General features: G+C 40.5%; 1 protein-coding gene across 1 annotated transcript in view; it reads left to right on the top strand.

Moving 5' to 3' along the window:
• The window catches only part of RAB31 (RAB31, member RAS oncogene family), a 133,893-nt gene that overhangs the window by 84,701 nt on the left and 24,612 nt on the right, over positions 1-24,580 (top strand). The window contains exons 4-5 of the mRNA XM_058692710.1: positions 2,956-3,027; positions 4,078-4,184. Of these exons, the coding sequence (XP_058548693.1) occupies positions 2,956-3,027; positions 4,078-4,184 (179 nt within the window). The remainder of the gene's footprint in view (positions 1-2,955; positions 3,028-4,077; positions 4,185-24,580) is intronic.

A 24,580-nucleotide genomic window follows, 5' to 3' on the forward strand; every position in this document is an offset into this window, starting at 1 on the left:
AATGGCCTGCTGTCCTCCAGGGGGTCCTGGCAAGTGGCCAGGGCCCGTCAGCTGGGAACTCCTGGGTTCATCCTGAGCTCCATTCAACCCATTCCCTTTTCTGAAAAACCACAGAGGCCCCATGGCTATTTCTGTTCAAGGTGGAGGCTTGCACCAGGGCGGGAGAGTTGAGAAAGAGCCTGTTTCCTTCCACACTCTGGAGAGTGCTGCCCCAGCCCTCTACAGCACATTATGAGGGATGCCTCGGGAACTAACGTACTTCAAATCTCCAAATAGGATCATTTCAATTTGGCAAGGCTTTATTCAGTGATAAGTATTATGTGGGAAACCAACACGAATGAGTGAGATGGTTTTGTTGGAAAAGCTTCAGGATCTATCCTTCTTCCTTCCCTCCCTGCTCCTTATCCTACTCTCTAATAAAAATGGTTGCTTTTTCTTTTCAACTTAAAAACCTATGTAAAAAAATTATTGTAAACATTTATGCTCTACAGACTCTCATGAGAAGAATTTACAAGTCGCTAGAAATCCCACTGTTAACATTTTGAGAAACATTGTTGTAGCGGTAGACATAGACAGACCACCTCACATTCTATTCTAAATTATAGTATGCTTCATAGGCAGCTTTGAGACTGTTTTTTTCCCCCTTTAACAGTATGTAATCGTTTCCTAAAAATAAAAACCCTCACCATCATTTTAATTGTTGCAGAATATTCTGTTATATACAGACACCATTAATGGATTCTCTATGATGAACCATTAGGTCGTTTTCAAATATTTGCTCCCATGTGTAACATAGGGATGAGGGCCATTGTGTGTGTAATGAGCTCCTTTAAGTGGAGTTGGTGGGTCCGGCAATATGCACATTTCAACTTTTGGTATATATTACCAACAGCGGCTTTTAAAGAGAGCATCTCTCTGTTTTTTAAATAAAAATTGTATATTTAAGGTGTACAACATGATTTGATGTACATACACATAGTGAAATTGTTACGACAGTCAAAATAATTAATATATCTTCTCACATAGTTACCTTTTCCCTTTGTTAAACGATGATAACACCTGAAATTTTCTCTCTTGGCAAATTTCCAGATTCAATACTCTATAATTAACCATAGGCATCAGGCTGTGCCTTCTATCTCTGCAACTTATTCGTCCCATGTAACTGCAACTTTGTAACCTTTCACCAACGTCTCCCCAACCCCTCCCTTCCCTGTTCCTGGTAACCACTCTTCTACTCTCTGCTTCTATGTATTTGACTTTTTTAGATCCCATGTATAAGTGAGATCATGCAGGTTTTTTTCTTTCTGCATCTGGCTTATTTCATTTGGCATAATATCTTTTAGATTCATCCATGTTGTTGCAAATGGCAGGATTTCCTTTTTTAAGGCTGGGTAATATTCCACTGTGTGTGTGTGTGTGTGTGTGTGTGTGTGTGCGCGTGCGCGCGCGCACGCACATCACCTTTTCTTCCTTTCTTCATTCCTTGATAGACACTTAGGTTGTTTCCATGTCTTGTCCGTTGCAAATAATGCTGCAGTGAACACGGAAGTGTGGATATCTCTTTGAGGTATTGAAGAGATTTCCTTTAGGTATATAACCAAAAGGGGGATTGCTGGATCATATAGTTCTGTGTTTTTTGTGTTGCCTGCATACTATTTTCAATAGTGGCTGCACCAGTTTACATTCCCAACAGTGCATCAGGGTTCCCTTTTCCCTTTTCTCCACATCCTCACCGCTTGTTATCTTTTTTTTTTTTTTTTTTTTAAAGAGAGAGAGCATGCACACATGAGTCGGGGAGGGACAGAGGGAAAGAGAGAGAGAATCTTAAGCAAGCTCTGCACTCAGCACGGAGCCCGACACAGGGCTCAATCCCACGACCCTGGGATCATGACTTGAGCCTAAACCAGGAGCTGGACGCTCAACTGATTGAGCCACCCAGCACCCCCCCCCCCTTTCTTTTTGATAACAGCCATCGTAACAAGTGTGATATCTCATTGTGATGTTGATTTGCGTTTCCCTGAGGATTAGTGCTATTGAATGTCTTTTTATAAGAGGTCTTCAAATTCATTCCCAGGTAACATATGAGAGTGCTCCCCTGCCCGAATCCATACCAACTGTGGATATAGTAAATCTTTTTAATATTTAATAAGTTACTACATGCCTCTTCATTGCTTTTATTTTCATTTCTTTTACTGTAATTGAATGTTTCAAAATATTTACTGGCAATTTATATCTCTTCCTTGGAGATTTAGCTACGTGTATCCTTTGACAATTTTTCGCCTGAGCTATCTTTTCCTTACTGGCTTTTAAAACCTTTCCACGATGTTTCCAGATGTATCCAAAGATCTATCCTTCAAAATATTCGTAGACTCTGTATGTATCCTCAGCATAATTATCTATCATGTTTAGAGATAAAGGATTCTAGTGACCAATGGGACTTGATTTGCTCACATTTTGAAATGGAGCTCATCTGTGTCACTGTGTTCATTTGAGGGATGGCAGCCGTGTAGGCTGAGGGTGGCTTGGGGAGGTGTCCTGGCTCAATGTTCCTCATTAAAGGCTCAGTGAGGGTCTTGTGATCTGTGCCAGTCTCTTCTTGTCCTTCCCTTGGCAAGCATCTTTTTCTTACCACTCTGTCATCCTAATGAGATGTCCGTGGATCTGTCGTATCAGATAAGTGATGAGCAGTGGAGAAAAGAAAATTCATAGAAGAGTAACATTTAAAGTAAAACGTATTTTTGGCCTTTTCCCAAAAGTGAATTTCATGGTCTATAAGCCACAAGCACATGTGTAGTCAAGGAGGAGAATTTATTGCCTAATACGAACCCTGGGAAAATTCTGAGGGGAGTTCAGGGATCTTATAGGGATAATGTAGGATGAAACTTTTATATTTTAATTTGAAGTTGCATGAAATGTGTTGACTTTGGCCTAAAACTATTCATTGTTCTTAAACAGTTTCATTCACTGGCTCCCATGTACTATCGTGGATCCGCTGCAGCTGTCATAGTATATGATATTACCAAACAGGTAAGAATGTCCCCTTCACAACGGCCCCATTTGTGTTGATTCTCTGTCTTCAAAAGACCAAAACAGAGACTTGACTGCTTGTCATGCCAGGAGCCTGGAATGAGATTTCATAGCATGGTAGCCAGGGGTAATCGACACCATCTATTGAGTTTATTCACCTGTATATAGTGAAGCATTTCAAATTTTTCTACCAAATTAAGTAAACAACAATGATCATTCATTTTTCAAATTGACCGTCTGCTCGTAGAGGCAAGGTCATGTCTGCCAAGTACCCCTCTCCAGAATGTCAGCCTTTTAAGTGGAGGAAAATGATTTGGTTAAGTTCTGCATGTTTTGTGATTATGGGATCCTTATTTTCTATTAGTGTTTGCATCGCACTACTTAAAATGTCAAGGATAATGTTCATGTATGTATTGTATATATATGTAGTATGCCACATTTTTAGTTATCACGTTGGGGATCTAGGCTATGCATCAAGTAACTGCAGTGGTTTGCTGACTTTCTTTTTCCATTCCTGGAGTGCTGACTCAGCTCACAGGACTGCTGGTTTAATGATCCAGCACTGTTACCGTCCACGAGTTCCTGACCACTTCTACCTAGATGTGGTGTCTACCTTGGTTGGTTTTCTGGAGGATGGTTGGGAGTAAGGGCAGAAAGGAAATCAGGATTTCTCTGTCTCTCTGTCTCTCTCGTGTGCATGTATTCTTTTTCTTTCCTGAAATAAGCACGAACATGTCTAGTCCTATGACTTAGTCTTTTTCATGCTGAGTCAAGGCTGTAATTTTCAATTGGTGTTATTTATAGAAGAAAATTACTAACATGACTTTCTTCAGTTCATCAAGTTTCAATTTTAGAAAAGGAAAGTTCTACAGGTTATTTAAGTGTAACTTAGCTAATAAGTTTTGTGCCAGGACAGGGGTGGGATGTCAATGTGCATGAGTTTCCTGAAAATATTTTCGTCTATTAAATTGGGTTGGGTTTACATTTCTACTTGGTTGAAATACTGTGTTGGTGGGTCTTTCCAATAATTGATTTACACTTTGGGTTTAGGATTCATTTCATACCCTGAAGAAATGGGTGAAAGAGCTGAAGGAGCACGGTCCAGAAAACATTGTAATGGCTATTGCTGGAAACAAGTGTGATCTCTCAGACATTAGGTAAGACACATTAAAAACTGTTCTTGGATAGGTAACATCCTCCGTCTCTGAATGTCCACATGTAAAAAGCTGTCATACCTGTGTTGTTAAGGCTGTTCTCCGTATAATCTTAAGGTGATGTATCAAACCAAACACTTTGGTTTCCCTCAGAGATACTGAATTGTTGACCTTTTTTTTTTTTTTTTTTCTTTTTTAACCTGAAACGAGATTTGCAGGGACCCAGTCTGTAGGGACTAGAGATTTGATGATAGCTCTATGGAGCCTGATAAGCTAGCTATTTTTACTAAATAAAAATGCTATAAAAAGGAATTGTGAGTGGCACCTGGGTGGCTCAGTCAATTAAGCATCCTACTCTTAATCCCAGTTTAAGTCTTCATCTCATGGTCGTGAGTTCCAGCTCCACATTGGGCTCCAAACTGGGCGTGAAGCCTACTAAAAAAAAAAAAAAAAAAAAAAAAAAGGAATAGCCAACTCTCAGCCAACTCTCTTAATTCAACTCTCAGCAATTCAGTCGGTGATCTTCATGAAGACAAAGACATCATGCCTCAGGTTTTGCTAATCCAAGGGTGATTCAGCCAACATTTGATAAACAATGGAAATAGATCTTGTAAAAGCTCTTAACATGGCCTTTGACAAATCGCTCTGCTTCTTTGGGATTTCAGACACTTTGTATCACATTGCATCAGGTTGGTTTACAATAACAGCCATAAACACCACTTAATCATTTGTTTTTCTGGGGACTGGACAAATGTCTAAACTCCCTAGACTTGGGTCAGATCTCTCCATTCTTTACTGTGACCCTAAAACAGCTTGCTTGTCTAGAATTGCAACAGAATCACTAACTTTTGTCATGGGGTTGGGGGAGGGCGGGTGGCTAGAGACCGTGTTTTGCTAGGGAAGGTTCTATCATCTGACACCATTGAGTTATAGCAAAAGCATGGCTGTAATGGTACCAAGCTTTGTGTATTGTGGCAGAACTGATAGAGTGGAAGTTAAGCAGACAGTTATTTAAAGTTGACTGGGATTATTTAGGATTCTTGGTGACATGAAATGGAGTCCCGCTTGAAATTATTTTCAGGAAGAAGGGAACTTATTGGAAGGTGCTGGTATCCCCACGGTAAAAAAAAGCAAGGCTGCCTTTAGCTTTGGCATTTGATATGCTCCATATTTAGTCTCTGGCACTCTCTCTGTTTCTAGTTTAAATTGCCAATGGAAGGATCTCCCTATATCATGACAAGGCATTTGTGGCCAAGAGAGGGGATTTGGGAGGTACAAGATGATTTTTCCCCCGTAACCATGAGAATAGGGAGGTAGGTGGTCTTGAAGAGGGGCAGCTCCTAGAAAGGTACAGCCTGGTCAGACAAAACGTGTCTGTGACATGTTGGCTTGGCTACTCATACCTGGAGACGTACCGTATGTTCCTTTTAAAAGGAATTCACTTTTAAAAATGCACTGGTATAGTATTCTCCTTAGAAGGCATTCTGTTTTGTGGCCAGTCTATATAAGCCTATATATATATATATACATATATATATATATATATATGTATATATATATATATATATAAAATTTTCAAAATGTCCCACCTAACAGAATCCATCCATCTCACTTTGAACTGTAAATTCACTCACAGCCCCTCCATCCCCAGTGGGAGACCGTCCAGGTACTACATCCAGTGGTGACATCATGGGCCTGCTGTCCCACTAGTTCCGGTTTGTGGATAGTACCCTTTCGCCTCTAGTTTGGCCTCAGTGAGGTTGGAATGTGACTTCTCTTGCAGTTGTGGTTTAAAGTAATGGAGTATATTGTATCCTTTGTTACACGCAAAGTTATGTTAGATGCTACTTGTTACTGGAATCATGCAGCAAGGAAATGACTCCCTTTGCAATTCTCTTTCAAAACCTCAATGAGAAAGACTCGTTGGATTAAGTCACAGAGGAAGACTAGATGGATCTAATAAATTTTTGATTTTTAAATATTTATTAATATATAATTTAAAATTTTAATTTCTTTATAAATATATTTCACTGAACTAATTTAGAAACCATAAAATCCACCTGTCTCTTAGTGTACAGGTCAATAAATTTTTGTATAATTATAGGGTTGTACAGTCATCATCACATCTAATTTTAGAACATTTCCATCACCCTGCAAAGAACATGCCAATTTATAGTCTCTCCCAACATTCAGCTCCTTCCAGCCCCTGGCAACCACTAATGTACTCTCTTGTCTTTATAAATTTGCTTTTTCTGGACATTTTGTATTATAAATTGAATCATGCGCTTATGTGGTCTTTTGTGACTGGCTTCTTTCACTTACCATAATGGTTTTGAAATTCATCTGTGTTGTAGCACGCGTTAGCACTTCATTCATTTTTATGGCCGAATAATATTTCATTGTGTGGGTGTACCATATTTTACTTTTTCATTCACTGGTTGAATGAAACTTGAAATTTGAGTTGTTTTCACTTTTTGGCTACTTTATTTATTTATTTTTAGAGAGAGAGTGAGACAGCAAGCACAAGCAGGGGAGGGGCAGAGAGACCGGGAGAATCCCAAGCAGGCCCCGGACCAGCACAGAACCGGACACAGGGGGTTCGGTCCCACGAACCGTGAGATCATGACCCGAGAGGAAATCAAGAATCAGTCACTAAGTGACTAAGCCACCCAGGTGCCTCACTGGCTACTTTAAAAAGTGCTGCTGTAAATGATCATGGACAAATTTTGTGTGGACACATGTTTTCATTTCTCTTGGGTATACTCCGAGGAGTATAATTTCTGTGTCACGGAAACTTTGTATTTAACAATTTGAAGAACTGCCAAACTGTTTTCCACAATGGCTGCACCATTTTATATGCCTACTGGCAATGTATGAGGTTCCGATTTCTCCACGTTCTCAGCCAGCACTGTTTTTAACCTGTCTTTTGCATTATTGCCATCCTAATGGGTGTGAAGTTGTATCAATGTGGCTTGGGTTTGTATTTTTCTAATGACTAATGATGTTAAACATCTTCCCATCTGCTTATTGACCATTTGTATATCTTCTTTGGAGACATGTCTCTTCAAATCCTCTGCCCAATTTTTAATTGAGTTATTTGTCTTTTTACTATTGAGTTGTAGTTCTTTATGTATTATGAATACAAGTCCCTTATCAGATATAGGATTTGCAAATATTTTCTTTTCCTTTTTGTGAGTTATCTTTGCAATCTTTATTGTGTCTCTTGAAGTACAAAACTTTAACAACCAATTTGTGATTTTTTTCCCTTTTATCTCTTATGCTCAAGTGGTTGACTAATTAAGATCACAAAGATTTACTCTTGCGCTTTCTTCTTTTTTTTCTTATGCTTTCTCTTAAGAATTTTGTAATTTTAGAGCTTACATTTATATCAGTCATCTATTTTGAGTTGATTATTGTTTGTGTTATGAGGTGGAGGCCCAAATTAATCGTTTGTGTGAATATCTAATTCCCAGCACTATTTGTTAAAAAGACAACTTTTTTCCCAGTGAATTTTTTTGGGCACTTTTGTCAAAGATTAGTTGATGATAAATGTAAAATCTTATTTTGGGCCCTTGATTCTAGTCAGTTGATCTATACTTCCTTATGCTAATGCCGCATGATTTTGATTGCTAAGTTCGAAATATTTATAAGTCCTCCAATTTAGTTTTTCTTTTTCAAGATTGTTTGACTGTTTGACTATTCTGGGTCTTTTCCATTTCCATGTGAAAAGGATTCTCTTCTCAATTTCTGTGAAAGAGCAAATGAGATTTTAATAGAGAATGTGTTGAATCTTTAGAACAGTGTGGGGATTATTGGCATCTCAATAATATTAAGTTTTCTGATCCGTGAATATAAGATGCCTTTCTATTTTATTTAAAGTCTTCTTTAATCTCTTTTACCCATATCTCATAGTTGCCAGTGTACAAGTTTTGCATTTCCTTGTTAGCCTTGTCCCTAAGTGTTTCATTGATGTTACTGTGAATGGGACCATTTTGTTAATTTTGTTTATGGTATGTTCATCGTTAGTGTATACAAGATTATGTTGTCTGTGAATACAGACAGTCTTACTTCTTTCTTTCCAGTAAAAGAAATCTTTTATTTCTTTTGCTTGTCTAATTACCCTTTCTAGACCCTCAATACAATTTGAGTAGAGATGGTGAGAGTGGACATTATTGTCTTCTTCCTGGTTGTAGGGGCAAAGCATTTAGTTGTTCTTAGTAAGTAGGATATTGGTGGTATGGGTTATGTAGGTCCTCTTTATCGATGTGGGGGAAGTTCCCTTTTATTCCTAGTTTGTGGAGTTTTTTTTTTCTTATGAATGAATGTTGAATTTTTGTGAAATGCTCTTTCTGAATCTTCTGAGGTGATCATGTGGTTTTTGTCCTTTATTCTGTTAATATAATGTATTACATTAATTGATTTTCGAATGTTAAACCCCCTGCATTCCTGGGACAGATTCCACTTAGCCCTGACACGTAATCCTTTTTATACGCTGCTGGGTTCAGCTTGCTCATATTTGGTTGAGGATTTTTATGTCTGTATTCATGAGAATATAGGTCTGTAGTTTTTGTGTTTTTTGTGAAGTCTTTGTTTGATGTTGATATATCAAAGCAGTAGAGTTTGTAGAATGAGTGGAAAAAGTGTTCTTTTCTTTTCTGTTTTCTAGAAGAGTTTGTGAAAGATTGATGTTAATTCTTAAGTGTTTGATAAAATCACCAGTGAAGCCATCTGGACCCAGGCTTTTTTTTGTGGAAAGATTTTAATTACCAATCCAACTTCTTTATTTGCTGTAGATATACTCAAGTTTTCTATTATGTCTTGGGTTAGAGTAGTTTGTATATTTTTAGGAATTTATCCATTTTATTTATGTTATCTCATTTGTTTGTGTAGTGCAGTATTCTCTTATAATCCTTTTCATTTCTGTAAGGCCAGTAGTAATGTCTACGCCTCTGTTCCTGATTTTAGAAATGTTAGCCTTTTATTTCCTGCTCAGTTAGCTAAAAGTTTGTCAGTTTTGTTGATCTTTTCAAAGAACAACATTTAGTTTCACTGATTTCTTTCCATTGTTCTTCTGTGTCATTTATTTTCCCTCTGTTCATTATTCCCTTCCTTCTGTTTGCTTTGGGTTTACTTTGCTCCCTTTTTTTCTAGTTTTTCGAAGTAGAAGTTAGCATATTTATTTGAGATCTTCCTTTCTAATTTTTTTTTTAATTTTTTTTTTTTCAACGTTTTTTATTTATTTTTGGGACAGAGAGAGACAGAGCATGAACGGGGGAGGGGCAGAGAGAGAGGGAGACACAGAATCGGAAACAGGCTCCAGGCTCCGAGCCATCAGCCCAGAGCCTGACGCGGGGCTCGAACTCACAGACCGCGAGATCGTGACCTGGCTGAAGTCGGACGCTTAACCGACTGCGCCACCCAGGCGCCCCTCTTCCTTTCTAATTTTGACATTTACAGCCATAAATTGCCCTCTAAGCACTGCCATAGCTGCATCCCATATGTTTTGGTATGTTGTATTTTTGTTTTTATACAATTCAAAGTATTTTCTAATTTATTTTCAGACCCATTTTTTTATTTGGTAGTGTAGTGTTTAATTTCCATGTATTTGTGAATTTCCCAAATTTCTTTTTTAAAGTTTATTTATTTTGAGTGAGAGAGTGTGTGTACGTGAGCTGGGGAGGTACAGAGATTGAGAGAGAGAGAGAGAGAGAGAGAGAGAGAGAGTTCCAAGCAGGCTCTGTGCTAACAGCACAGATGTGGAACTCAAACTCACCAACCGTGAGATCATGACCTGAGCCAAAATCAAGAGTGGGACGCTTAACTGACTGAGTCACCTAGGCGCCCTAGTTTCCCAAATTTCTGTTGATGGTTTCTAATTTAATTCCATTGTAATTTGAAAACATACTTTGTATGATTTTAATTATTTTAAATGTATTGAGGATTATTGTATGGCCTGGTGTATGGTTGATCCTGGAGAATATCCCATGTGAGTTTGAGGCTAATAAATTTTCAACACGTATTTTTATATTTGCTATTCTTCCTTTGAGAGAGAGAGAGAGAAAGAGAAAGAGCAAGCTTTCAGGCTTAACATTGAGGGCCTCTGCAGGCAACTGTATTTAGCTGGAATTGAATTATATTTTGTCTTTATTGTACTTATTTTTTAGAATTACATTTTTATGACAAGTGATGCTAGTGTTCCATTTGTGGTAGTGATATAAATTTTATTGCAAAATGTTTAAAAAGTTGATGTATGTACATGACATGATTGTCTACATGGAAACTCCGAAGGGATATACCAAAAAACTCCAAAAACTGATAACTGGGTTCAACAAAGTTTCAGGATATGCAATATACACAGAAAAATCAATTATATTTCTGTATCTAAAAATGAATATGCAGGGGCGCCTGGGTGGCGCAGTCGGTTAAGCGTCCGACTTCAGCCAGGTCACGATCTCGCGGTCCGTGAGTTCGAGCCCCGCGTCAGGCTCTGGGCTGATGGCTCGGAGCCTGGAGCCTGTTTCCGATTCTGTGTCTCCCTCTCTCTCTGCCCCTCCCCCGTTCATGCTCTGTCTCTCTCTGTCCCAAAAATAAATAAAAAACGTTGAAAAAAAAATAAAAAAAATAAAAATAAAAAAAATAAAAAATAAAAATGAATATGCAGAAACCGAAGTTAAAAACACAAACTCTTGACAGTTGCTACAAAGAAAATGAAATACTTAGATATCTACTTAACAAAACATATATGGGATCTGTATGCTGAAAATTATAAAATTCTTACGAAAGAAACCAAACAAGACTTGAATAAATGGAGAGACATACCATGTTCATGAGTTGGAAGTCTCAATATAGAACAGATGTCAGTTCTCCGTAAATTGATCTACCTATAGGTTCAGTGTAGTCCCTATGAAGATTTTAACAAGGGTTGGTTTTTTGTTTTGTTTTGTTTTGTTTTTGTAAACAGAAACAAATTTGTCCTAAAATTTATATGGAAAGGCACAGGTACTAGAAAAGCTAAAATGACATTGACAAAGAAGAATATAGTGGAAGAAATCACTGTCTTTTCTAGTAAGGCTTACTGTATTGCTACAGTAATCAAGACAGTGTGGTGTTGGCAGAAGGATGTACAAACAGATCAACGAAACAGAATAGAGAGCCCAGCAAATAAATATGCTCAACTGATTGTTGACAAAGATGCCAGAGTAATTCAATGGAGGAAGGATAGCTTTTTCAATAAACAGTGCTGGAGTAATTGGATATCCATAGTGGAGGGGAACCTGCAAGCCAACCTCACACCATATGTAACAATTAACTCTGAAATGAATCCTAGAGTTTCATGTAAAAAGTAAAACTGGAAAACTTTTAGAAAAGTTCCCAAGAGAAAATCTTGAGGATCTGGAACTCGGTAAAAAGTTGTGAGACTTGACAGCAAAAGTACCCTCCATGTAAGGAAAAGTTGGTAGACGGGACCTCATCAAAATAAAAACATTTGTTCCGTAGGGGCGCCTGAGTGGCTCAGTTGGGCGAGCGTCCGACTTCAGCTCAGGTCATGATCTCACGGTCTGTGAGTTCGAGCCCCGCGTCGGGCTCTGTGCTGACAGCTCAGAGCCTGGAGTCTGCTTTGGATTCTGTGTCTCCCTGTCTCTGCTCGTGCTCTGTCTCTCTCAAAAATAAATAAACATTAAAAAACAAAAACAAAAACAAAAACACTTGTTCCGCGAAAGCTCCCGTGAAGAGGATGAAAAGCAAGCTGCAGACTGGGAAAAATTACCTGCAAACTGTATCTGACAAAGGATTAGCACTGAAACTTAACAGTTAAAAACCCTAATTTGAAAATGGGGAGAGTCCGTCTCACCCGAGAGAATATCAAGGTGGTCAGCACGGGTCTGAAAAGGTGCTCGGCATCCTCGGCAGACCTGTCGGAATTGGCAGAATAAAAGTGATAAGACCCAATGCTGGCGAGGACACGGAAACACTGGAGCACTCTTGTGCTGCTGGGGTGCCCGTAAAATGGTACAGTCGTTCTGGAAAAGCAGTTTGGCAGTTTCCTTGAAGACTAAATATGCAATTACATATGCCCAGCAATCATACTTTGGGCACTTATTCCAGACAAATGAAAATTTACATTCACACAAAACCTACACGTGAGGATTCATTGAAGCTTTTTTTTTTTTTTTTTTTTTTTTTTTTTTTTTAATGATGGCCCGACACTGGAATCAGCCCAGATATTCTTTGAAAGGTGAATGACTCAGCACAATGTGGTACTTCCGTGCCATGGGATCGTATGCGGCAGTGAAAAGGAACAACGTACTGGTACAGGCAACTTGGATGAACCTCCAGAGAAATGATGCTGAGTGAATAAAGCTGATCTCAGAGGTTTTATAGTGTATTACTTCATTTATATGAGATTTCGAGATGAGAACATTTTTGAAATAGAGGACATATTAGCAGGGGCGCCTGGGTGGCTCAGTCGGTTAAACGTCTTGTCTCTTGGTTTCAGCTCAGGTCGTGGTCTTGCAGTTAGTTTTGTGAGTTCGAGCTGCGCCTGGAGCTCTCTGCACTGACAGTGGGGCACCTGCTGGGATTCTCTCTCTTCCTTTCTCTCTGCCTCTCCCCCACTTGCACTGTCTCTGTCTTTCTCAAAATGAATGAATACAGTTAAAAAAAAAAAAAAAGAAGACGACATATTAGTGGTTGCCAGGGGTTGTGGTGGGCAGGGGATGGGGAGGAAAGTGGGCGTGGCTATAAAAGGACAACACGGGAGACCCTTGTGATGTTGGAACCATTTGGTGCTCTTCTCTGCAGTGGTGGACACATGAACCTACACAGGGGTTAAAATTGTGTAGAGCTTATGGGGCTCCTGGGTGGCTCAGTCGGTTAAGCATCCAACTTCGGCTCAGGTCATGATCTCACGATTCGTAGGTTCGAGCCCTGCATCGGGTTCTGTGCTGACAGCATCGGAGCCTGGAGCCTGCTTTGGATTCTGTGTCTCCCTCTCTCTCTGCCCTTCCCTCACTAATGCGCTCTCTCTCTCTCTCTCTCTCTCTCTCTCTCTGTGTCTGTCTGTCTCTCAGAAATAAACATAAAAAGTTAAAAAAAATTGTATAGAACTTAATGCACACAGATGAGTACCAATAAAACTGGGAAAATCTGAATAAGACAGAGTGTATTAATATCAGTATCCTATTTGTGATATTATACTATAGTTTTGCAAAATGTTACAATTTGAACCTGGACAAAGTGTACAAGGAATCTGTTTCTTATAACTGCAGGGTGGATCTATAATTATCTCAAAAAAATTAATGAACAAAAGGTTGATTTAGTTAGAAATAATAAGTAAATATCAGAGCAGTGGTATATACGTAGATTTGTGTACGTATATACACACACACCACATATATGCATATCGTATATATTATATATGGTGGACTGAAGTTTCATAAGCACATTGGGTTAAATGATGAATTCAACCATCCCCAACACACATAGGGTGCAAAAGAAAAACGGATTAACTGTATTAAAACTCCCATTTAGGAAAGCAGGGAGTTCTTGCTCAGAATATAAACTGCCTCCCACTGGACAGGAATAGTCTGGTAAATGATAGGGCCTAATGGGCATCTGCTGTTGACACTTTCCATGGCAGTGGAATCAGGTTCTTGGTCAGCCCGTCTGGCTGCTCCAGATTGTGCCTGCTGGTATGATTTTTCTGGGGAGTTAGCCAATTCTCTATACTCCAGACCTTATTTAGAGCTTGACCTTCTTTTATGCTAATCCTAAAACACTTTGCCTTTCTGTAATTGCCAGAAGGCTCTATTTTATTTTTCACTGGGGGGTTGGAGAGGGACCGTGCGTAGATTTGACATGCGTGTATAAGCGTGTATATGGGTGGAGCCGGGGTCCTCTAACAGACTTTGGTTGTGTAAGCTTGTAAGTCCAGAAGAAGAGGAAACACTGGCGTGTTTTGAGAGCGTAGCGGAATTTAAAAGGAATTAACGCTGTGAATTTGACTTAGCCCACTTGAGACGTTTGTGAACAGAAGTGCTTCACGGAGGAGGTACCCGACCATCCAGTCACTGTGTTTTGAATTCTTGCGTGTTCCAGAAGACGATATAAAGGTCTGACCACACTACCCAGAGTGAAAGGCATTCAGAAGCATCTGGTCAAGTGAATTCAGGCCTTCTAGCTTGTTTTATTAGGCTCCTGATCTTTGTGAGATTTTCCCGAATATCTTGATGAATTCTAGACAAAATGTCCTTGTGCTCAGGTTACTGTGAAATTGGAGTCATATGCATCGTCTTTGACGCAAGGAGGCAAACTGGAATTGGCCATGCTGTATGTATGACCGTCCATGCAGTAAGTGCTGGTTGTCACTTTTCTCTCCTGCAGGAACATGTGCCTTGGAGAAAAGCTCTCATCACAGCTCTGATCACAGGAGAGTATACGGTTCCTGATGGGGCCCAAGAAACAAGGCCCCATCTCCTTACCCCCTGAGCCCTACCATCTGGTCGTGCTGAGGTAGGGATTGCAAAGGAAATCTAGGGATTTCCCTAGAGGGACACTCTAGGGAAATAGAGAATTGCAAGACAATAAGAGAACCTCAGCTGAATTGATTATGCAGGACCTGAGAGGCCCACGAACTAGAAGGACAGGGGCAGCTCAGAGCAGAGAGAGTGAGCTGTGCAATTTGCCTCACATGGGTGGCAGGAAACGCTGACATGAGTGCCACATAGTGGTGGGTCACTGGGTTTTTGAACAAGTGATGCATGGGGCTAATTCCAGGTGGCTCGAAGGAGGGCAGATTTGGCCTGGGGTCTAGCTAGAAAAGAAACCTTCTCAGGAAGTCTGAGGAGCCCACAAGAGACTGCATGCCCTGTCCTGGGCCTGGCAGAGAATTGGAGTAGACGAGTCTTGAAAGGAAAAAGAGAAAGAGGTCACCTTGCTTCAGTAGTTTTAAAAGTTCCACAAACATGAGAATCATGCAGGGCACCTGTTAAAAATTCAGATTCCAGAATCCAGCTCCTGAGATTCTGATCCAATAATCAGAAGGCTGGAGATATATGCATTTTGTAAAGTGGTTCTTTTACAAGTGGTCTAAGGGCCATCCTTGGAAAAGCATTGCCTTAGGTGATAGGGTTGATGACAGGGGGGAATGAGGAAGTCCTAGAACTAGCTGGGCACATGTCCAGCCTGTACAGGCCACACCTGCCTCCCTCCTACTCTCCAGACCTCAGGGAGAATGGAAACAGTGGTTCTTCACCTTTCAGGATCCAGCACCCCTGACCCATCATCCTGTCATCCCTTTAGAAGCACAGCCAGTTCTCTGGCCCCCTCTCTTTGGCATCTCACACTGAGAGTCACCAGAAGAAGAGATATGATTGGGTTTGTCTCCATCTAATTAACATCAGGCTCCCGCTTAGGTCAGCACCTTGTACCCAGCCACCTCCTGGATGGTGGGTCTTCTTCATATCCAGCCTATAGTTGGTTGACTTCAGCTTGGGCAAATGATTAGGGTCACCTGGCTATGGCACTTTCACAAGAGGGGCTTCAGGTGTCTCAGGAACCATCTTCCTAGTTGGCAATGGGGGCGAGATCCTCCAGGTCTTCAGAGGAAGAAGAGGTTATCTTATTCTACCCCTGACCCCTAAGCCAGAATTACCCCCTTCACGTTTCCCTGTCAGCTTTATAACCAAGCCTTGACCTGTAGCCATGAAAATAAGTACTTTCCTATGAGAAATTACTTCCACCCTACCCCTACCTTGTAGTAGATCCCAGGCCTGTTTCTTTTGCTCGGTCTTCTTGTCCTGATTTTGAACTCATGACCTTGTATGTGAACCCCCTTGGACTGCCACATATTAGAACTCTCCTTTCCTTTCTTGATCATTTAGACATTTGGTTTCTTTTAATGGATTCTAATTTGACCAATCCTTCAAGCTCAGGGGTCTCCTACTGGCTTTGCCTTGGAATCCCACACCTCACCAGTACGTTGAGGCTATGAACAAATCAGAAAGGGTGAAGGAGGGATCATGGAGGAGAAGTGTTGACAGGAGAAGGCCCCTCAGGCTTAATATATTTTATTTTGCAAATGGTACTAGTAGGAAGCTACCCAACCAAAGTGATGATAGAAACGAGGGGTTGGAGATCGGGAGAGACCTTCTACTCAGGAGTGGTGGCTCTGAAAGACCTGGGAATGGCTCTTCTACCCAAGGTTCCTCCCAGGAGATAATCAGGGACGGAGTGTCCTCTTGCCCTTCTTGGAACCATAGTCTCTGAGCTCTGGTATCTGTAAGAGCAACACCGAGAGAGATTGGTGGAGACACTCCCAGTGAGTCAAGAGTCTTCCTGAAGTGAAGAGTTGTGCTCCAAGAAAAGAACATCTGAAGTAGAAGTGAAACTAGGGGGTGTTGGGAGGAAGGAAATTTGTCCTATCAGTTTTTAATCATTTGATTAACAAATAATTTTTGGTAGCTCTTTTTGTGTGCGGCAAAGTTCTATGGGAAGTACAAAAAAGGAGAAGAAAGTATTTTCCTTATTAACTTCTCTTTGGAAAGCCAAGAGTAGTACACATGGGAGGAAAATATCTAACAAGCAATACAAAACTACATTTTTTTTTTTTTAATTTTTTTAATGTTTTTTTTGAGAGAGACAGAGACAGAATATGAGTGAGTGGGTTGGGGCAGAGAGAGAGGCAGACACGGAATCCGAAGCAGGCTCCGGGCTCCAAGCTGTCAGCACAGAGCCCGACACGGGGCTCAAACTCACAAGCTATGAGATCATGACCTGAGCCGAAGTCAGACGCTCAACCGACTGAGCCACCCAGGCACCCAAGACTGCATTCAATAAAGCTCCAAATGTTATGGTGCAGAACAGACAAAAGAATTCAGGAAAAGGAGAGTCTGTGGTCATCTGGAGTGATTTGGAAAGGCTTACCGACGAAGTATGCCATTGCACTGTTAAGGATCAGTCAAGGAGGAGGAAATTCCAGGAAGGGAAGACAATGGCCAGAGGCGTGGAGGTGGGAGGGAGTTTGGCACGTGTTATGAGGGAGAGATCATGAAGAATACCTACCTGATCGTTAGCCTGGGGAATGGTGGAAAGCAGGTGGATACTGAGGGGACAGTTTATGCACAGTGTAAACGTATGCAGAGTGAGAGGTTTGAGCTTGATGTGCTGGCCCTTCTGCCTCCTCCTTGCCCATCTCTCGTACCCATGGCACCGTTGGCTGTCGGTCATGGCACTGTCTTCTCCTGATCCTGTTGCGGCCCCGGGCTCCTTAACACAATGCTTCCTGTGGTTACCACCAGTTAAAGAGATGAAACCTGTTTGCCAGCCTCATACCCCTTTAGACTTTCCCATGAGTACATCAACCATTTCTGGAATTGCCAGGCATGGGTTGTTTCAAATTTTTGGATAAACTTGAGCTCTTTAGCAGATAAAAATAGATTTGGAAATAAATAGGTTTTGTTAAGAATATATACATTGCTTTTATTTCTTATATGTGACTCCAAAACTCGTTCCAATCTTGATAGTGGGTCAACAATGAGCATAGGAGTTTGTTTAAAATTATACTAACCAAGAAACACAACTTGAGATGCTGAATAATAAAAATCCAACTTATTCAAATCCTAAAAGCACAAAAGCCAGTGAACATCAAAAGCCACCAAAAGGTCTGGAAACATCATGACCAGCATTAAAATGCACACAGTGTTTTCTTTACATGAGATGAGCAGAATCTGTGCTGTTAAATGTGTGTTTTGTGCTCCGAGATGAGCCTTTCCTTGTTTGTACCTCTTTCTGATGCTGTGCAGGTGGCTGGGCCTGCATTTGATGCTGGTCTGGAAGCAGGAGGGAAGGAACTGAAGGCTGAGCTCCCCAGAGAGCTGAGTGAGAACATCTGGGATTTTTCTCTTTTTCAGTAATATTCTTAATGAAGAATATGTAAAACATTGATGTATATTTAAAGAAAATGGGAATTTTAAAGAATAAAATGAACAGCCATGTAACTATGAGTAAGCTTTCCTCCCCAACCATATATCCTTCTCTCCCTCTAGAAGTAACCCTGACTTTTGGGATAATCATTTCTTTGTTTTCTCTATGCTTTACCACTCATGTAGTAACAGATTTGGGTTTTCTGGTTTTTGAACTGGAATCTCACTGTATGTATTGTGTGACGACTTGCGTCTTGCTCTTTTTTTTTTTTTTTCAACGTTTTTTATTTATTTTTTTGGGACAGAGAGAGACAGAGCATGAACGGGGGAGGGGCAGAGAGAGAGGGAGACACAGAATCAGAAACAGGCTCCAGGCTCCGAGCCATCAGCCCAGAGCCTGACGCGGGGCTCGAACTCACGGACCGCGAGATCGTGACCTGGCTGAAGTCGGACGCTTAACCGACTGCGCCACCCAGGCGCCCCAAGCGTCTTGCTCTTAATATGCCCGGGAGATTCATCCCAAAGAATGTTAGCTGGATTTGGTACATTTTCATTACTGTATGCTATTCTAGTTTATGAGTATGACACCATTTATCCATCCTACGGTTGAGGGATATTTGAGTTATTTCTGTGGTGGTGTTACTGTGAATACGACTTCTTGGATATTCTTTGGTTTTTGTTTTTTGTTTTTTGTTTTTTGTTTTTTTTTAATGCTTATTCATTTTTGAGAGAGAGAGAGAGAGAGAGAGAGAGAGAGAGAGAGAGAGAAAGACAGAGCATGAGCCGGGTAGGGGCAGAGAGAGAGGGAGACACGGAATCCAAAGCAGGCTCCAGACTCTGAGCAAGCTGTCAGCACAGAGCCCGATGTGGGGCTCAAACTCATTCGTGAACCACGAGATCATGACCTGAGCCAAAGTCAGACACTTAACCAACTGAGCCACCCAGGAGCCCCTGGATAGTCGTCTGCATCTCATAGTGCCATGTTTAAGCACTTCTCTAGATTCTGCTGTGTAAAAGTGTGCCTGGTCTCAGGGTGTGCATATGCTCAGTTTTCCTGGGTAATGCCAGTGTCTTCCAAAGTGGAGACTAGTGGTGCGTGAGCCCTCCTGTTGCTCTGTGTCCTTGCCAGGTCTTGGTGCCATAAGATGTTGAGGCATGGAGTGACATCTGAGAGTAATTTCAGTTTGCATTTCCCCAGTTACCAGTAAAGAAGTTGGCGTCTTTTTACATGTTTAGTGGCCATTCAAGTTTCCTCTTATGTGAAGAGCTTATTCAAGTCTTTGCCACTTTTCTGTTTTCTGTTCTTTATCCTAATCTTGTTTATTCAAGGGATTTAATATATATATATGTATATACATATACAATATGTATATATATGTATATACATATACAATATGTATATATATGTATATACATATACAATATGTATATATATGTATATACATATACAATATGTATATATATGTATATACATATACAATATGTATATATATGTATATACATATACAATATGTATATATATGTATATACATATACAATATGTATATATATGTATATACATATACAATATGTATATATATGTATATACATATACAATATGTATATATATGTATATACATATGTGTCTATATTATATATAGGATGCTATTCCCTTCACATAGGTATGTGTTGAAATAGCTTCTTCAAATTTATGTTTTAGCTTTCCGCTCTTTATTTTGGCTTTGCATTATCAGAGGGCCTCAATTCCTGTGTAATAGAAATTATCAATGTTTTTCCTTTGTTATTGTTTTGTTTTTGTGTTTTGCCTGAGGAAAGAGTCTTATTTAAGATATCTTTCCCCACCCCTGAGATCGTGACGACATTCCTATATTGATGGTCTTTAAAAACAAAAACAAAAACAAAAACAAAAACCTTAGTTTTATGTCCCTACCTGTCTTTAAATCACTTGGAATTGATTTTTGTGTATGCTGCCGGAGTTTTCCCAGTTGTAAGCTGTATTCGTTGGTTAGCTGTATTCGTTGTAAGTAAAGCGCCTACTTTTTCCCACTGATGTGCATGCCATATCCCTCATAGGTCATGTGTCATGCCTGAATGGGGCTGTTTCTGGGGCTCTTTATTCTGTTCCGTTGGCCTATTTATCCATCTGTATGCCAATACTGTGCTGACTGAATTCTTACAGCTTTATTATAAGCCTTGATAAATGGTCTATAATCACTCAATAGTCATAGTTGGCCCCGGAGAGGATCTCATGAGGTTGGTTTGGAAGGAGATATGTGGCAGTCTGGTGGCAGTTAGGGGAGCGGTAGGACCTAAATCTCCATGTGGTGAGGTGTGTGTTGGGTGTGTGTGTTTGTTTTTATGGCTAATTAAAAAAAAATTTTAATTTGGGGATAGTTTTGTATTTATAGAAAAGTTAAAAAGATAGTACAGAGAGTTCCCATACGCCCCACATCCCTGCTGCCCCTATTATTATACTACAGTGCATTTGTCACAACTAAGGAACTGTGATTGATACTTCATTATTAATTAAAGTTCACGCTTTACTCAGATTTCATTAGCTTTTCCCTAATATCCTTTTTTTTTTTTTTTTTCTTTTTTCTGGTTCTGGGATTCCATCCAGAATATCATAATACATTTAATTGTCATGTGTCTTTGGGCTCCTCTGGGCTGTGACGGGTTTTCAGACTTCCTTTGTTTTTGATGACCTTGGTAGTTTTGAATAGTCCTGGTCAGGTATTTTAGAGACTATCTCTCCATTGGGGTTTGTCTGATGCTGTTCTCATGATTAGACTGGGGTTAGGGGCTTGGGGGAGAAAGACCACAGTGGTAAAGTCCTAGTTTCGTTACTTACCACTTACCACTTACTACTGGTATTGTTGACCTTGGTCACCCAGCTGAGGTGTTGGTTGTCAGGTTTCTGCACTGTAAAGTTACCCATCCACTTGCCTTACTATACTCTTTGGAAGAAAGTCTAAGCTCACACGCAAGGGGTAGGGATTGCACCCCACTCCTTGGGAAAGGAATATCCACGTACATCGCTTGGAATTCTTCTGCAGGTGAAACTTGTCACCTCTACCCGCTTAACTGATTTATTCATTCATTTGTTTATATCAGCACGGACTCATAGGTATTTATTTGATGCTTTAGGTTATAATGCAGTGCTGTGTTATTTAATCTGTGGCTCAAATTCTTCCAGCTTTGGCCACTGGGAGCTCTTCCTGTTGGCTCCTGTGTACCTTTAACATATGCTTATCCTTTTGGTTTTTGAGCACTTCCTTACTTTCTGACACAACAAGATATTATCGGCGCATCTTGCATATTTTAAGCTTCAGCCCTAGAATTAGCCATTTCTCCAAGGAGCTTTGGTTCCTTTTATCGAAGAATGGTATTTGCAAACCAAGATCTGGGCTGCCTTGGCTTGTTGCCACTGGGGTGTCACTGGTTCTAGGACCTTTCAGTGAACAGAGCTAGGAAATGCATGCATGCAGACTAACTTGAGTGTACACACATATCTGATCCTTGAACAATATGTGAGTCAGGGGCGCCAGCCCCCCATTCACCTGAAAACCTGTGTATAACTTTGACTTTCCAAAGATTCAACTCCTAATAGCCTGATGTTAACCGTAAGCCTTAACAAACAAATAAAGAGGTGATTAACACATATTTTATTTATGTATTATATACTGTATGCTTACAATAGGGCAAGCTAGAGAAGAGAAAATGTTATTAAGAAAATCATAAGAGAAAATACATTCATAAGTACTATACCGTATTTATCCAAAAATCCACATATAAGTGGACCCGTGTACTTCCAATCATGTTGTACAAAAGTCAACTCTAATTATTTCTGTATCTGTCCATCTGCATCTATAGTAAGATAAACATAAGTTCCTATTGATGCTTCTGAACCCTAATTCAGGACCACATGGCTGATTCTAACCTTCTTTAGCAAGCAGGGGAAGGATGTTTTCTAAAGTTATTAACAGATATATTATTAAACAGAGAGGTAAGCTTTTGGTTCCTGGATATTTTCTTAGAAGATACAATAATCTGGGGCGCCTGGGTGGCTCATTTGGTTAAGCGCCGACTTCAGCTCAGGTCGTGATCTCACGGTTCGTGTATTCGAGCCCCTCATCTGGCTGTGTGCTGACAGCTCAGAGCCTGGAGCCTGCTTGGATCCTGTGTCTCCCTGTCTCTCTGCCCCTCCCCCACTCCCCCTCTCTGTCTCTCTCTCTCCCTCTCAAAAATAAAATAAACTTTTAAAAAATTTTAAAAAAAGAAGATACAATAATCTTTTTTTCTTTTTCCTTTACATGCTGCACAAAGTTTCAGAGTTTCAAAATGTCACTTCCATTAAGAATTATAGCATCTCGGTGACTTCTTTCAAATGGCACAATATTTACTTCTGTTTATGTACTGTTTACTTAGGGAGTGGACTGAAAACAAGGTCATTATCACCATCATCATTGTTAGCAGGAATGGAATTCTTACTGTGTGCCACACGCACTATTATAAGTAATTCATGTTAATCTTCATAATCCAGTGAAAGAGTCACTCTCCTTCTCCCTCCTTGTCAATAAGGAAACTGAGGCACAAAGGTTAAGGTGCTTGTCTCAGGTCCTGCGCCTAAGATGGTGTAGAGCCCCGCTTTAAACCTGATAGTCCTCTCCAGAACGAGTGTTCTTGAAGAAAGCTCAAGTAGAAATCCGTGAGGGAGAATAATTTGCAAACTACCAAGGGAAAATGGCAGCTGATCATATTCTGCTCAGAGGGTTTGGAGCTAGAAGCTCTTTCCTGTGGTTCTCTTTGGCTTCCCAGGACTCGCCTAAATTTCTGTCTGGAGAAAGGGATATTAAGAAGCAAAGGAATGGCCGGGTGTCCCTAGAGAAACCCATGTTTTCCGCTCAGCTCTCATTCACTTCTCACTCTGACATTTTCCATGAGAAACAATCCATTTAAGTCTGTGACGAGAACCTGACACTGCTTGTTTGAACTTGACACCAGGAATTTGGCCCCAGGTGAATAGCAGTTATGGATACACATTAATAAGGAAGCAAGGCCCCATGGGAACAGAAATTCTTTCCAGGGTACACATGTCAAGTGCTTAACTGTAAGCACCTAGGTCACTATGAAGTGTTACTGTCCAGTCAGGTATTTACTGTGAAGGTGGCAATTATTCTTCGTTTTTTAAAAGAAAGTTCATTTTGGTTTTCGTTGCACTTCACAGGGGAACCAATCTGGTTGTCTAGAACTGGCGTTTTAAACTGCTTTAATTATTGCCGCGTTGATTATTGCTAAAATGGTTGCCTCGTCTACGTGTGACACAGATATCTTGCATATTTAGGGAAAATATGTGCTAATGTGACCTAACATGCCCTGTTTATTCATTTCAGTGGCTGCTTGAGGGCATGGGGAAGGCTGAGACCATCTCGTGGCACACAGCAGCCTTCTCAGACAGCAGCCCTTCTCTGCTGGATTCTGATGGAATGTTGTGAATGATTCCCGCTGCTTTTGGCGAGAATACCTAAAACACGTGGGATGGCTTTGACAAAAAAGAATTCCACCAGACATTGAACAACTGTGCCCTGCTTACTGCTGCCCCACTACTTACTCATGGGTCTCTTAAGCTTGACCTTGGAAGGGGGCTGCGGCGGGGGGAGAGAGGAACAATATAAGGCAAACCTTTTTTTTTTTTTTTTTAATTTCTTTAATTTTGAGAGACAAAGTGAGACAAAGAGTGGGGGAGGGGCAGAAAGAGAGAGAGACACAGAATCCAAAGCAGGCTCCAGGCTCTGAGCTGTCAGCACAGAGCCCGACGTGGGGCTCGAACCCACAGACTGTGAGATCATGACCTGAGCCGAAGTCAGACGCTCAACTGACTGGGCCACCCAGGCGCCCCTAGGGCAAACCTTTTTAAGTGAAATGTTCATGGCTTTATTCCGGGAATTCGGCAGAATATGAAACACTTGGTTATTGCTGTTATGATAGTTTAGAAATGGAACATATACTCTAGAACCCACCTGAACCACCAGAAAGTTTCTTTGGGGAAGAGCTCACGAGGCCACTATTCTTTTATTGTATCACCTGTAAAATAGTGTCTGAACATTTTTATTTGATTATGTCCTGGTATAGTCATCTTAGTACAGATTTCCAAACTTGTAACTTAAGAGTGTCAGGTTATGAATTGGATAGACAGCAGAAATACCAAACTCAATATTTTATAGTCCACCCCGTAAAAGAGCTGTTCTCAAGCTATAGAATGCATAAGAAGCTGTTGGAAAGTTGCTCGAATGCTTATTTCTGGGACTTGCCTAATAGACCTTCTGGTTCAGTAGGTCTGAGGCATGGAGGTGTTCATTTCTAATGATCCCCAAATAATCACCGAGATGGGTGGTCTGTAAAACACACCTGAGAAACAAGGCCCTGAAAGATTCACAGATGTCCTCTGGGGAGATCTAGAGAAGGCCGAATTGCACG

The sequence above is a fragment of the Neofelis nebulosa genome, chromosome 11 (genome assembly GCF_028018385.1).
Source record: "Neofelis nebulosa isolate mNeoNeb1 chromosome 11, mNeoNeb1.pri, whole genome shotgun sequence".
Taxonomy (NCBI): domain Eukaryota; kingdom Metazoa; phylum Chordata; class Mammalia; order Carnivora; family Felidae; genus Neofelis; species Neofelis nebulosa.